Source organism: Paralichthys olivaceus, chromosome 15 (assembly GCF_024713975.1).
Source record: "Paralichthys olivaceus isolate ysfri-2021 chromosome 15, ASM2471397v2, whole genome shotgun sequence".
Taxonomy (NCBI): domain Eukaryota; kingdom Metazoa; phylum Chordata; class Actinopteri; order Pleuronectiformes; family Paralichthyidae; genus Paralichthys; species Paralichthys olivaceus.
The window spans coordinates 3,883,071-3,898,582 of record NC_091107.1 but is presented as its reverse complement, the minus strand read 5'-3'; the positions used below and the strand labels follow the sequence as shown (position 1 = coordinate 3,898,582).

The following is a 15,512-nucleotide window of genomic DNA, read 5'->3' as shown; positions in this document are numbered from 1 at the left end:
TGTGTGTGTGTGTGTGTGTGTGTGTGTGTGTGTGTGTGTGTGTGTGTGTGTGTGTGTGAAAGGTTAAAATGTAAAATATAAGTTCAGGTTTTGCGAGAAAATGAGCGACGCTGAAAACAGCTGAAAGAAGGGAGGGAGTTAAAAGCTGCTTTATCAGAGGCGCCTGAAGCTCCAGCTCTTCGGCTCACTTGCTATTTTTTTTTCTCGATTAAATTTCAGCAGGATTATTTAACATGTGTAAATATCAAAGCCCTTTAAAGCTGCAGTTTATTGTTGAGAGGAAATGTTCCAAACTCTAAGTGTCTGTACGGAGGAGGAGTTTTACTGAACCTGCGTCAAGTGAAATGTCTGATGAGGAAACAAACGGACAACAATCTCAGTCAGTCGAAAAATAAATAAAACATCCGATATATTGACCAACTCTTTAAAATACCATATATACATATGTATACTTAAATATAAAAGAAAGAAGGAAGTGATAAATGATTTATTCGTCCTCTGCTGAGGAAGTTGTTTTCTTCTGTTTGTGTGTTGTTGAGCAGGATTATGCAAAAACTACAGAACCAATTTCCATAACATTCTGTGGAGGAGTGAGGCCTGACCCGAGGAAGAATCCATTAAATGTGGGAGCAGGATAAACAGGCAGATTTAGGATTTTCTTTCTTTTTGTTTAGCATGTTGACACAGAGCTCTCCCAACGCCCCTAAACTTTGTCATTAACACAAAACAATCCTGCATCAAGTGTTCCTCTCTGGCCGAGGCCACATCCTTCCACCAGGTTTGGACAGTACAAAAAGATCTAACTCTCTATTCTATTTGTCCTCTTGCAGCTTCTTGTTATGAATCTGTCCTCCGTCCAGACTCTGTACCCTCCCAGAATAAAACCCCCTCTGGTCTGTAGCACTATCTCCAGGTTACACTGTATTTCCACCTGGGTATTAACATGTGATCTTCATCTGAATAACCGCGTCCTTGAACGAGCCTTTGCATTTTTTAAAACGCCTGAGTACAAAGGGATCGTTTTAGCTTTAAAACACCATTTCAAACCGAGAGCGCGGTCGTATGCACGTAGCCACAGTCATGGCTCCTTTTCTCACGTCTGCACAGCCGACCGCTCACAACACGATGAAGGTGAAAGTCGGATCATATCCTATTTTCGTCCAAATCCAACAAGTGTAGAGAGAAAAGGTTTCTGAGGCTGCACAACCACTGGACAAACATTTCACAGAGGCTCCTTGAGCTAAGCTAACCACATCCTGACTCCCAGTAGAAACACGAGAGCCGTCTTGATTTTCTCATAAAATAAGCCTCCTTCCCAGAACTGTTGAACTTCTCCTTTAATGTGGACAGTGATTTGTTATTGTGAGACTGAATCATTTATACCGCTGATGGAATATGAAGCAAAATGTCAAATCCAAGTCGAGGAGGGTTTCCAGCATACCTGCAGCCCTGCACACACGAGAGACAAAAGACGGCAGAGTCCTGGACGTCTTGTTAATGTAATCAGAGGAGAATGAATGTGAAGTGTGCTGTCTGCTGGTGATTAAGAGCTGCACTGACACAATTTTGATTCACTGCATTCGGGGCCAATTGGCCACCTGGGTCCCTCAGAGTGCTTTAACCATTGTGTCCTTACGGAGCCCGGGGCCCCGCCTCGTCGCCCCCTCCCTCTGTGCCCCCAACTAGACACTGATGTGTCTGAGCTGAGGTGTGCCGGAGTGATTCATTAGTTCATTAGAGCGTCTTGTGGCCATGGCAACAATCTTTCCGAGGGGTCAATGGAAACGTGTCAGTCCGCCTCGGGACAAACTCTGTCACGAGATCAGAGCAATAGCAGGAGGTACAATCAGTTACCCCCTCCCCCAAAACTATCCAGAGGTCCCGTAACCTATTTATGCCCCCTGTCTTAGAAAAACACACACAAGAACGTGCACAACCACCCCACAACCACGCGCCCCCCCCACACGAGCACGCAGTGTAAATCGAATCAGGATTTCTGGGGAGGATATCTAATGATTCCCTGTGATGTTCCAGTAAAGCCTCCAGCCCAGAAAATGTCACCAATGCAAAGTGAAGGGACGTGTTTCTCTTCGGGATCGAATCTACACAGTGAAAGCTCAGCTCGTGACTTTGTATGGAACATTTTTTAGGTTTTGGTTGAATGAGGAACAATGTTCTCTCCTTCATACATTTCATATTTATTCATCCACATACAGGTTAGTGTTACACATAGCACTGTCCAATTACTGTCTGTGGACATGTTACCACGGTGTTAATATGCGTGAAATGCTGTGTAATAAGCAAATATCATGATGACAAACCAAAGCTGGAGTAGAACGCCATGTCCTCCCTCCTTGGAGAAGAGGTCGTGCACAGTCACAGCTGAAACTAGAAACCGTTCTGTCGTGTTTGTCTTATCAACCCAACGAAGAAACAAATGAAAACATAACCTCCTCAGTAGCCGTTCCTTGCATATATGGGGGTCCATTTACAGAAGTGATGATGCCACCACACCGCACTCTTTTCTCTGAGCTACAACCACTGCAGCAGTAAACATTATTGACGTGGTAATAAATGCTACGGTATAATTAAAGGTCCACTCAGGCAGATTTTTATCTCTCCAAACTTTTTAAAGTCTGTCTGTGTTGCTGCACAGTTGGCTGGCAGGAAACTAATGCTCATACTACTATTTGTGTGTGTGTGCGTGTGTGTGTGTGTGTGCGTGTGTGTGCGTGCAGTAAAAACAGTGAATACACACAAAGACCCTCAGTTATGTTGGATCTGGCAGTGTTCCTCCTGTTCCCATTGGAAGGCTTATTGTGATTACTGTCATTTTCTTTAAGACGTTTTGAGACATTCTTATTAAAAGTCCATCTGTCCAATCAGAACTCATGTCCTTGAAGCCCCTCTGTACTTTTCTTTTGTGACTCGCGTCCTGTCTCACATTCCCACCCCTTCCTCTGACAGAGTCTGTTCTGACCACTGGGCCTTGACTTCGTCTGGCACCCCCGTGGTGAAACACTCTGCCCCCAATCTGTGTGAGCAGTGTGTGGGCCCACTTCACGAGTATGATGAAGACGATGATGAAGACGAACTTGAGTACAATCTCTCGGCTACTTCAAAGACTTTTTTTTAATGCCGGTGGATGATTACCACTATGTGGGTCTGCACCATTTCCTTTTCATCTGTACTTTGAAGTCCACAAAAGCAATGACAGATATACTGTAGTACTCACGGTTCACTGTGTGTATTCTCATCAAATGACAGAGGATTCAAAATATATAACATGAGCACCACCTTTTTAACCACAAGGGCAAACAGTCCTACACGTGATTATCTCGATCTTATCTTGTCAGGCAGAAATATAAATTTGTCATTTAACATGGTTGAAGAAAGTTGAAAATAAAATCCTGGATCTGCTTCATGAAGCTGGATTTGCTAATTCGTGGAAAAGTTTGCAAGAGCAGGCCACACTTTGCAAATATGCAACCGATCTTCCCATCAAAGCTGCGCCCCTAAAACACACGAACGTGCACTAACTCTCCCGTTCACAACAGCAGCGAAGGATTCAGGTAAGTGGTGGTGGTTTACAACAAGACATGTTTGATTTACTCAAACATGTGGATAAACTGTTGACCTGTTAATGGATCAGGAAAACCTTCTTCTTGTTTTTGGAACGGTTCCCTCGGTTGCTCTTCTTCCTTCAGGTCTGATTCAATGCATGAATCAAGCCCGAGAGTTAAAAACCGTCAGTTTTACACCATTATTCCTCCTCTCGCCTCCTGAGAGATGACTGGAAAGAAGGAGCAACAAAAAGAGGTGAGGGGAAGAGATATAACAAAGAGGGCGAGCTGATTTAAAATACCCTAGAAGAAAGATTTGGCAGGGATGGAATCATCCGCTCCACTACAGAGGAAGAGAAGAAATATTTCAGAGGGGGTTTGGGATTTGTTCCCACTTCAAAGACAGTTTCACACAACGACTGACTTTCTTTCTACTCTGAAATGAAACAGACTTGATTTGTAAAGGTCAGAGATATTTGTGTGGCCCAGAGTTCATGTCAGTGATCAGACGAGAGAAACTGAACAATTTAAATTTTACTGCGATATCACAGAACCATCAGTCAACATGAAGACAGTAAAGCTGCCGACTTGAGTTTCATGAAACGTTTTCTAAACCGTGTCCGAGGTTTATGAAGTAATACTTGGTCACTGAAGTATTTAGTATTTTACAACAATATATATTTAGTTTCCCTGTCAAATTATATTTGAATGGTATAAATAAATAGCATGTTACATTTAGCTTCATTGTTTTTTGTTGTATCAATGTGATACATAATTAGAAATTGACATAGTGGTTAGAAATGTGTTCTAACATTATTAAGTTAATAATAATTCTATAACTCTGAAACAGAGTGATCCGACCATATTGACGTTTCATAAAAGCAGCTCAGAAACAAAGAGAAAAGGTCTCAATCATTTTTCCTGTGATGAAAGAGAATCACTTAATATTAGACTAACACGTCCTCCATGGTGCTTCCTCCTGAGCTGTTGAAGTAAGAGAAAAGCCAGTGGGCCCAGTCTGCAGGGATGTGGTTACAGTGATGAAAAAGACCAAACTCTGGCTTCATCACAGTTGGAAACATGCGGCTGCACTGGAATCATTATAAGGACAAATTAAAGCTCTTTGGTGCAGTTTTGGTGCAGAGACAACGTTACACAGGCAAGTTCTGTGGTGAGTGAGATAATCGCTGAAACCTCATTCACGAGGAATTGTGAAGAAGAGCCTTGTTTCTGCTGCAGAGCTGTTCACACACGACAAAGTCACATTTTTCCACATTTTACTGATATCGCACAAGACACTGAAAAACAACACATGCGGCCCAACTGGGCCTTTTTGTCCCCATCTCAGAGTTGTGTTTCTAGTTTTGATGGAATGAATGTGTGCGACCGTCACCTGAGAAACGAGTGAGATAGAAATTATCTTGAGATTTCCAGTAAAAGTGCTGAGTGGTGAGAGTTTCTACACATCAAACGGAGTCTGAGCCGAGATTCCTCAGGAATGAGATAACTAGGGCACGCTCGGGGGGGTGAGGAGGAGAGAGCCAGCACTTAGTGAACCACTGCTATTAACAAAAGAGAAAATGTGTTGGCCGACAGTTGGGAAAAATAACTTTCTCGAGAGGAGCCTGGTTATAATCACGTCTTCGTGAGTGAGGCGTAGATAGATTTCATGTGAGAGATGGTTTCCTCCAGAGTGGAGAGAACTTGGCTGGAATCCAAACCAAATATTCCCTGATACGAGCGGCGAGATTCACGTTTACTTCTGCAGCTGCCGTCGTCCTCTTTTCACCATCAGGCTCAGATTTGGTTTATTTTGATTTGACTAATGCTGATTGAGCTGTGATGGATCTGGGGGTGAACCTGGTGAAGATATGAGGGTCAGTCCGTCAGAGCGACACGTTCACTGATGCTCAGTTGTTCCCATGCTTGAGTCCAGACCTCCTACAGTCTCTCCAGGGATTGAAGACTAAATGTCTGTTACACAACATGAAGTGACAAAAGTGGTTCTTTCCAACTTTGTGAGCTCTCATCCGTATTTCAGTCTCCATCACCTCCGCCACAGAGAGTTTGTGAAAGTACCACAACCCTTGGGGTGGGGCTTGCCATGCGAATAATACCTGATTGGTTGAGTGTCCAGCATTTCATTTCAGCCATCATGTTCTTCAACGCATCAACATGATGGATCCACAGATGAAAGTCTACAACAAGCGGACCGACAACAAAGTCCAAGTCCTGTTTTTGTCGTGTTGCTCGGTTTGTATAGCATCATTATTATTATATAGTCTCTGCATTACCACCATCTTGATAGCTTGTTGTATCTGTCAGTTGTTCATCCGTCCACAGGCTAATTTGTCTAATCTAATTGTTTAATCTTTTGGCCGCGGTGGTGAACAATGTTCTGCAGGAATCTTTTAGAGCCTAGTTTGTGCTTTTAGAACTTGGATCTATTTTTGGCCTTTTTGTTGTGAAACACTTTCTGCTCTTTGTGGCTCTTAATGAAGAACAAAATCTTTGAGAACACCACAGGTCCACATGGAGGCCATGTTCACCTTCCCTGAGGCAACACAAAGAGAGGTTGCTTCACTTTCAGACGAAGCACTGGGTTGAAATACATTCGTGATAATTTATCTCCACATTCCTCCAAAGCCAACGGCTCCATAGAAAAGAGAGCAAACATTTCTCCGTGTCACTTTTATTTATCTCACTGTGATAAAAGCCATTTCCCACCAAGCACTTTCCAAACACTGCCTCTTGAAACCCTGCATCAACGTTACCACATGTATTATAAGAATGTTAGCAACTAATATTAAGGAGCCAAAACACAATAATTATAATCTCATACAAGTACAGCAAGATGCAAAAGTAAACTTTTGAATTATTTTTTGTTTTTCGATGAGTAATAACCGAAAGTGAGAGTGTTCCTGCCTTTTATTACCCACAAGTCCACTGGAGTGTCACAGTTCCACAGCGTGAGTGCCCCACACTCCACGACATTATGTTTGAAAGCTCTCTGTGGTAAACCTATAGCGAGCCGCAAGTGTTGTGTAACCACAAGATTTCCGTCTCCATGTCTAATGCGTGTGCTGCGTCCGCGGCTGTGGGCTCATGTATGACGGGAGCTGGGCAGCTGTGCGACCCGCTCCAGGAGGCCTCTCTGCTGCAGCTGTTGGCCAAGGTGGCTCCACAGTTGGCGATGTAAACACCAGAGGCCTGCTCACTTCACTGGAAGACGTCCAGTTTGTCTAACCTGAGCTCCGTCCTCACTCCGGCGACGTCCCTAATTTATTCCAGTGTGGAAAGATATGCTAATATTATTGTCTCGGTTGCTTCTTAGTGAGGAGAATATGGATTTAAATACATGTTTCCAGTAAAAAGAAAATGTGTGGGTGTTAGAAACAGCTGGAAGAAAAACTGCATCATCAAATGTGGTTCGACAGCTCGCTGCTTGACGACCTTGTTAAAATGCAGTTTCTAAAGATAAGTAAAGTTTCTTTCCGGGAAAAACTTATAGAGCAGACGTCACAAGAACACTCTGCAGTAAACAACAAAAGATAAGACTGATAAATAAACTAATTCCAATGAAGTCAAATCTACCAGTGAGTCTTGAGCTGCAAGGCTTCAAAGACTCCTCGAGTTTTAAGCCTGGAGCGAAGTACGACTAAATATCTCTCGGCCAGAAGATTAGAGACCAGCTCGTGATATATGGCTGTGACAGCTTCCTCTGGGCCGACACCTGACCAACAACAATCAGATCGCAAGGAAATAAATCAACCAAAGTCCAAATATACCTTGTTCTATTTTGTAGCCTGATTAACAACAATCAAATCCATATCAGTGTTTGATTTATCTGATTAAAGACTTTAGTAAACAGACAAGTAGTTAGGTATATTTTAATAGCTTGTGTTTTTACTGTTTGTCTATTTGTGTAAAAACACTGAGCGCAGTTAACACCACAGTCAAATTCCTGGTGTATGTGCACGTACATGTCAAATAGTCTGAGTCTCATTCTAAAGATTGTTAAAGTGATGACAGTGGCGGGAGAAGAATCAGAAGACGTAGGAATTGAGCGCAGTAGTATTGTCGGTGATCTCTATATATATACGGTCAGTTAGTAGTACTCAGTAGTTGTTGCATCAGTTAATCCATGGGGGGGAGTTTGAGCAGAGAGACGAGTTGTCGCTGTGTCAAACAAACAAGCAAACAAACACCAGGCTGTTTGTGTGCGATCGCACTCAAGTGTCAGTTAATCCACAAACATGAGGACAACATGAGGACAACATGAGGACGGTGTCTCACTGTCAGATCCTTGTTATTTCCATAACTATGGAACCTTCAAACTTTTGCCTTGTGTTTCTGATATTACTTAAGTAAATAACGAAGTGGTTATAAAGCATTTATTAATGACTGTGTAGAGCTTTCTCTATGAACAACGTCTTAAGTCACAGTTTTCAGGTCTAGAGACAAAGTCAGTTCACTGTGTCCCCAACACTCAGACGTTCGGACCAATAGCAGGAAGTTGAGACGGCATTAAACAATAGAAGAAGAAAATGAAACTTAAGGTCTCTCCTACATCTTTGCAATCATCACCTCTGACGATATAAAATGTTTGAACGACGAGAATTTGTATTTGTTACAATCGAACTAGCGTCGAGTTCTGCGCCTGAAGTAGCTGCAGTGTTTGGTAGAAGCAGAGCTACGTGTGATGATGACAGGATGTCAGTAAATAAAAGTTTTCAGTCTGCTCCCAGAGCCAAACCAGAACTAACCAGTTTAAATTCAAACAAAGACATGAAGCTTGACTCTCAGGTGCGAAAACACCCAGAGTTCCCAACAATCAAACAAAACGTCTCTGAAACTGACGGACCGGTCTGTAAAACAAGCTGCAGTTGATGCTTCTGAAGGTTTTTTTCACTCGGTTACTTCTGCAAACACAATAGAAACCCAGTGAAGATTCATTATTCTTACTCGACATATCCAATACTTTGTAATCCTAATGATTATTAACAAGTTCAGATGAAAAGTGAAGTGGTTTTTAACAGATTTTGGGGTCCAGACTCCTCCCCCTCTCACCACTCCTCCACCCACCGACCATCAAGAATCTGATTTCAGACTCCAACATCTAAATGTGCTCATTTACCTCCAGCCTCCATGGAAATGCAAATCAAAGTGGGAGGTGGATTCATGAGATTTCAGGAGGTAAAATGTGTGGTGGCACGATAAGATGCTTATTCAGTCACGACCTTAAGGACTTTCTACCAGCAAGAAGTGTGTGCGTGTGTGTGTGTGTGTGTGTGTGTGTGTGTGTGTGTGTGTGAGGGGAGGTTAACACGCTGATAAGCTGCTGCTGCAACACACACACATGAACACAGGGCAACAATAGGAGGAGCCCGCCAGACTGAGACTTTAATTGAGCTCCCTCCTCCTCCTCCTCCTCCTCCTCATCCACCACCACCTCCTCCTCCACTTCTCTTCCACCTTTTCTCATCCACCACCTCCTCCTCCTCCCTCCTCTTCCCTCCTCCTCCTCCTCCGTAACTTCTCGTCCTCAGACCTCGGCTCAGTTTTATTTCGGACTGGATACGACAGACACGCAGCAGCAGCAGAAGTGAATCATGGCGCACGGACCGTTCCTCTCGCTCTTTCTTCTTCATCTCTGCCTCCTCAGCTCGAGCGGTGAGTTTTTCAAAAAACCGAAACTTGCACATGTTGTATGAATCAGTTTTATTTTCTTCAGACTGAAAAGTTTAAAGTGAAGAGAGTTTGAATGAGATGTGCCGCGCGTGGCTTTCTGACAAAAAGTTTCTTTTCTTAATTAAAAGTGCGTTTTTACGCGTTTTTGCTTCTGTGGTCATGAAACAAACACACGTGATTTACTTCTATTGAAATACGCACATGTTGGAGTTGCCTCCACAGTTTTCTCCTCTCTCTTGTCTTCACCTGAAACTGTCACCGCCTGCACTTTATCTGAAGGTGTAATTCATTACTGCGTAATTGAGGCAGTTAAGGAATCAATTAAGCGACCGTGCTGCAGCCTATCAGGGAGCACGACGGGAGCACGCGTTCAGTGCGTGTGATGCGTGTTCTGGTTCTTGTGTGGACAGACTCTGGATCAGTTCTTAAAGACATGTTTTAATATGAGTGCTGCGAACATCTGAAGACCCACAACAGTTTATATAAAACCACAGGAGCAAACTCAGCATCAGTTCAACCAGCTCTGGGACAGAACAGTGCATGGCCTGTATGTGTGGGTGTGTGTGTGTGTGTGGGGGTGTGTGTGTGTGGGTGTGTGCTCTCATGTTGTTGGGACCTGAATCTGGTTTTATAATTTGTGCACAAGAATCTCTGTAAAACTCAAATAAGGTAAATCATTCAATGTTGAGGTGAAGACATGTGTTAAAGTTGTAGATGGGGTTAGGTTCCAGTAAGTATTGGTTGTATACATTCATTATAACCTTAATTGTAATTCCTACTTGCAGAAACCAAACTCTAAACGGGTCTTCACCTTAAAATGTCAGGTTTTTACGTTATGGAGACAAAAAGTCCCATAATGTCCCTCTTACGTGAATCAAATTTTTTCGAAGTAATAACTTATAATGAAGGTAAGTCAATGTAATGTCCTCTGAAGTGATGAGGACAACTCTTGTTTTCATTCTCGAATCACCTGCAGGATATTTTCTCTATTAATCCTCCAAATCACAAGGTCGCATCTTCAAATGTCTCGTTCTGTCTTAAGGTTTTTTTTTCTCCAAAGTGTCTTGTGGATATTCTGATGTATTTCCTTCGGGATGCACCGTCGTCTTCTTCTTCTTCTTCTGGTTAATTGCTTTGAGGTGTTCATCACTCCAGGAGGGTTGGAGGGGTTAACCACACCTGTCATCACACAACCTGTCAGCCTGTTGGTGTAAATAGAAAGTTTGGGTGTGGCATCCATCTTTTGTAAAGATGGTTTAAAACACAGAAACACAGTAAAGTGTCACAGCTGAGCTGAACCGGAGAATTGTTTTGACATTTTTGCTTGAAAAACAAAGAATCGATTAATTGAGGACCTGAACAGCAGCTGATTGATTTCCTGCCAATCAACTTATTGATTAAACGACTGCTTTTTTCAATGCTAATCTAGTAAATGACTCCGTAAAGTATGGTTAAGGAAACGTCAGGTGAACGGTCAAACCTGCCAATCACGGATAGAATCGTTCAGCTATTTCCGTTTTTTATCTTGAAGGTTATTTTTTGTGCAGTTTTCCTCAGATTTCCATCATCAACTGTATATTTGGTTTTTCCGTGATTCTAGTTTGACTGGTGCTCTGTGTGTTGGTCAACCATCTTATTTGCTGGTAGACTACTGAGGTCTGACTAAGGTCAGGACGTTACAAAACTAGAGAGAAACCCAGCCGTTCCCACAAGGAGCAAACATTGGAGACAGTGGAGAGAAAAACCAGCAGAACCAGACTCAGCCTGAGCTAATTGGGATGATTATTGACTAAACCAATTCAGGATAGTAGATTATAAATAGAATTAAACTCATGTGAGTGGATTTCTTTCCTTTCTCCAACAAAGGGTCATGTTCACCGTTATTACCGTTTTACTATTTCAAACAGGTAAAATCGTATTTGGTCGTAGAGCTGTGTGGTGCATTGATTTTCTTAAACCCTCTCTCCACCCCCTCCCCACGAAAACATTGACACTGACAATGGACCCATCTGTGTACAGCCCCCTCCTCTTCATGCACACTCTGAATCAAAACATGATGGTGCACAGGAAGAAGGATTGTTCTTGGCTTTTCCCCACATAGAAGACAACTCCACGTCCACGATCCATGTGCGCATTGCAGGAATAATCAAGAAGGGGTTCGTCCATGGAGGCGCAAAGACAGCCTGGACCAGAGATAAGCAAGAGTTCCCAGAAATCTAAGACAACACAAGTGGCAAAGCCGAACAGTCCGACCAGTGTGATCAGCCATCCCATTAATTTGCCTCGAATATTTCCAGGCTTTAGTGCTGCAGTGGCAGCTGAGGCAGCAAGAGAAGGGGGGGGGGGGGCTTTAGGAAAGGATGGATGTTGTTAATGAAGAGAGAGATTCAGGGGAGGAAGGGAAGGACAGCAGCCAATGTGCTGCTGCAGCAGAGCTGGCGACAGGCAACAGGTGAGATTGACAGTAAACACAGACATGGAGCCGTATCCCGTCAGCGACCACCATAAATAGAGTCCAACACTGTGTTCACAGATGGATTACTTAACTCGAGCAAGCTTTACTCTACATAATTAGATGGAAACCTTCCTTCAGCGTCTCTCACAACAGGACAACACTCACTCTGTCCTGACCTTATCCCTCTTTTTCTCCTAAATCCCTGTTTTTTACTCCATCAGCCTAGTCTTAATTGGGTTACCTCTATTTAATCCTCATCTCCCCTCTACCTCCTTCGGAGACAGAGTAAAGCCGTCTGTTTTTGGATTAGATCGTTGGCCTCCGATAGAGACCCCCGACCTTTTAAAGATCCTCCTAACCAGGCTCCGTCAAAACGGACCTCCTCCCTAATGGTCCACGAAGTGCACTTACTCCAATACAATTTGTGGCTAAAAGCATTTCTGCCATATGGAAATAAAGCCATCCTGAGCATGAGAAGAAACCCAAACATGTAGCTCGGTTGATGCATTGTACTCCGAACTCTATTGATCCCGTGGACCTGTGTTCATCAGTATGATGGCCATGTTGTGTGACAGGAATGGGCAAGTGGTCCGGGCAGTAAATCAGAGCAGTGGCAAAAGCTTTTATGACGACATTTACAGAACAGAAAGTAGACACGGAGGACGGGGTCACGTAGGTCATTGTGAAATACTTTTATCCTTAAGTGCATTTAGCTGTAATGTGGATCTTAAAGAATCTGTGTATTGTACCAACTCGAAACCAGATTTACAAACGATCTGGCGATCAGACCGTACTTTGATAACTTGCCTTGCTTACTGTGGTTGACTGTTTAGTCTCTGAGATGCTTTTCTAATTTATTTCATCATATAGCATCATCAGCTGTATACGGTATCTGTGCCCAGTGGGTGAAATAAAACTAAATCTCTGAAGATGTGAGCTCAGACCTTAAGGCTCAGACCTAAGTTACATATTGTACATTGAAATATGAAAAATAGACAAATTAATTTATAGTGTTCTCGAACACTTTGGAGAATCAGTTCCTTTTATTATTCTTCATGATTTAAATAGATTTATTGATATTCTGAAATTAAATCAAAACCATTAAATTATAACCCAAACTACCACAAGGTCAGACTGCATGAAGGGCAAACGATATTTATGTCAACATGAAAATTGATTTGACGAAGCGTAACTCTGGGTATGAGTAGATGATCCAGAACCTTCATGCCATGAAACTTTTCTCCATCTCATTTGCTCATTCTTTGATCAATTGTAAAGTAGCACTGAAGTGGTTAAGTTTCCAAAACTGAGTTGCAAGGTATCCCAGCGAGTGAATGTCCTGAATGTAAATAATGGTGGTGGTCCCTGACCTCTCCTTCATCTGTCTCCGGGGCTGAATGCCTGCGCTCCTCGGCTGTTGGGCGTGTCTGGATGTGGCAGGAAGTGTGCAGCTGTTGGCTGCAGTTGTTCGTGTGGGATTAGGGACTTCGCCTGAGTGATAGCTGGGCATGACAGCCATGTAATCTAATGTATTGGCTCATTGTTTTCATTAAAGAGAGTGTGCTGTTTGATCCCTGTGGTATTTCTTAAATGTTTCCTCATTGTAACTTTAAGCATATGTAAACTAATTCCACCAACATGTATGTCACCACAGTGAGCAATCAAACAGTATTGAATTTAACTCTTTAATATATTCTCTGAATATTCTACTTTCACATTTATGATTCCGCAGCTAAACAACATCAACATCGTTTCCTAATCTTTACCAAGTGTGGATTCACCTAAACAAAACTATAAAAACACACATGATGCTTTGGTTGCCGTGAGTGGTTATTGTAGACAAAACCAAATGAAGCATAATATTCTTGGTATAAACAGGTTTTGTTGACTGAAACAGTCAAAAAAAAAAACCCAATTCTGTTTCTATTTGCCTTGTTCTGGAAGCTGAGTTTTTTCTGTGTTTGTAGTTTGAGTCTATGGTTTAAAGCTTGTGTTTGCTCTGAGGATCCAAGACATGTTTTGGAAAATCAAAGCTGTTTAGCTGGCAGGAGCAGAACTGACATCCACCCTTAAGCCTCGACTGAAGGGTTTTCAAGGGCCTTGTCTTAGCATGTGTAGTGTATTTGCAGCCAGTGGAATGGTTGATGTTTGAGTGGGATTTTATATCCAACAGCTGCCTCTGTAGTTTGATCCCCGGCCTTCTGGGAGGGAATTTCTTCAGTATCGACTTTACCTCTCTGGTGCTGAAGAACTGCCCAAAACATCTCTTGACTGGTGTGTTCATCCAAAGCACATCATTCACCACGGCTAAAATAAAATAAAAATCCATACAGTGAGCAATCCACCCAGGAGGAGACTGGACCAGTTTCTAGAGATTGCTGATAAGGTAAATTCAATCTAGGAGAGAAGATGCAGGAAAGGAACATGTACATTCGGGGTGTGAGGAGCCCACGAGGGACCGGAGCACTTAACACTTATCACGCTGTGTCAGGAACGTGAACAATGTCTCCTGCAACACTGCGCTACATTTTTATTTATTTATTTATTTATTCTGTATTTCTTTCTTTAAAAAGTACTAGAAGTGCTGCGGGGTTCCACTGCAGAGGGAGAGTGCTGAGAGCTTCACTTCTTAAAAGCCTCTTTCAGTCCCAAATATTGGATTTGGCTGCACCCCTTGCACTGGATTGATTATTTCTGTACAGTGTTGTGAGTGCAGCGGGATGAATGCAGAGGTGTGTGGTGGAGTAGTCCCAATTTTGCTGCACAGACATGTCATCTTTTTTGCAGTTTGGAACGACTGTCCTGGGAGGTTCAGATTGTGTCCAACCCTGAGGAGTCCTGGGGTATTTTGGGTTTTTGAATGCTTTTCATTTTGCCTTTATATAACACGTGAAAAAAAAGTTTACCGTGCCAATGTTTGGGATCTTTAGTTTCAGCTCAAGTCGTTTTTCACTTTCACTCCAGAACAAACCTTATGTGATCGTACTGGAGGGATTGTCAACTCCAGAGGGTTAAATTCATCAGGGATGGAGCCTGACAGTTTGGTCCATGTCCCATCCACTAACATAATACCCCAAGTAAAGAACAAGTACTACATTGAGCCTCACGCCTGCTGTACGTGAGCAGAAGTACATAAAGTCACTTTGAATCGATAATATCCTCCTGACTAAAAGCATGTCGCTGATTAATTACAAGGACGACGTGATCAATCCATCATCGTCACCTCAGCTGAATCGTCCTCTGAGCAATTTAGTAATGAGACCATTGGTTGTATGACGTGGTTCTAGTTTCTCCGGGTGTTAATGTTATCGAACCTCGACTGCTGCTGTATTTTAGTGGTGATGTAAATATGTCACCGCCTCGCAATATTGTCAATGTCATGATATGATAATTTAGTTGTTATCACATTAAGAATTAGATTAGATAATATCTCGGGCAGTATGACCTGGCTCACTCATGAGCAGTGCTGTCCTTGTTTAACGTGGAGAAGATTAAATGTCCAAGAACGGATTGTTGTTTGCATGATTCAGTTCAAATTAATCTAAAATAAAAACCATAACAGTGTGAGCCTGCCTTGTCACAGTTTATACTTGGAATGACGTCATTGTTCGTCACGTGAAATTCAAAATGTATCACCGATGCACGATGACTGGAGGGGAGCAGAGAAAAATGGGCATATCTCAAAAACGTATAAAATGTACATGGTTAAGAAATATTTTAAATCTTTTGCATTGACATTTTTTTTGTTTTTATTCTGCTAAATGTGATGAAAAAACCTAATATCATTACTTTTATCATTTATT

General features: G+C 42.5%; 1 protein-coding gene across 2 annotated transcripts in view; it reads left to right on the top strand.

The window, feature by feature from the left end:
* Positions 1-9,055: 9,055 nt before the first annotated feature.
* The window catches only part of mcama (melanoma cell adhesion molecule a), a 38,473-nt gene continuing 32,016 nt past the window's right edge, over positions 9,056-15,512 (top strand). Inside the window, exon 1 of one of the 2 annotated variants that reach the window (XM_069539563.1) lies at positions 9,056-9,236. In XM_069539563.1, coding sequence (XP_069395664.1) covers positions 9,176-9,236 — 61 coding nt within the window. In that variant the 5' untranslated portion in view covers positions 9,056-9,175. The remainder of the gene's footprint in view (positions 9,237-15,512) is intronic. The other variant, XM_069539562.1, reaches the window with a different exon arrangement.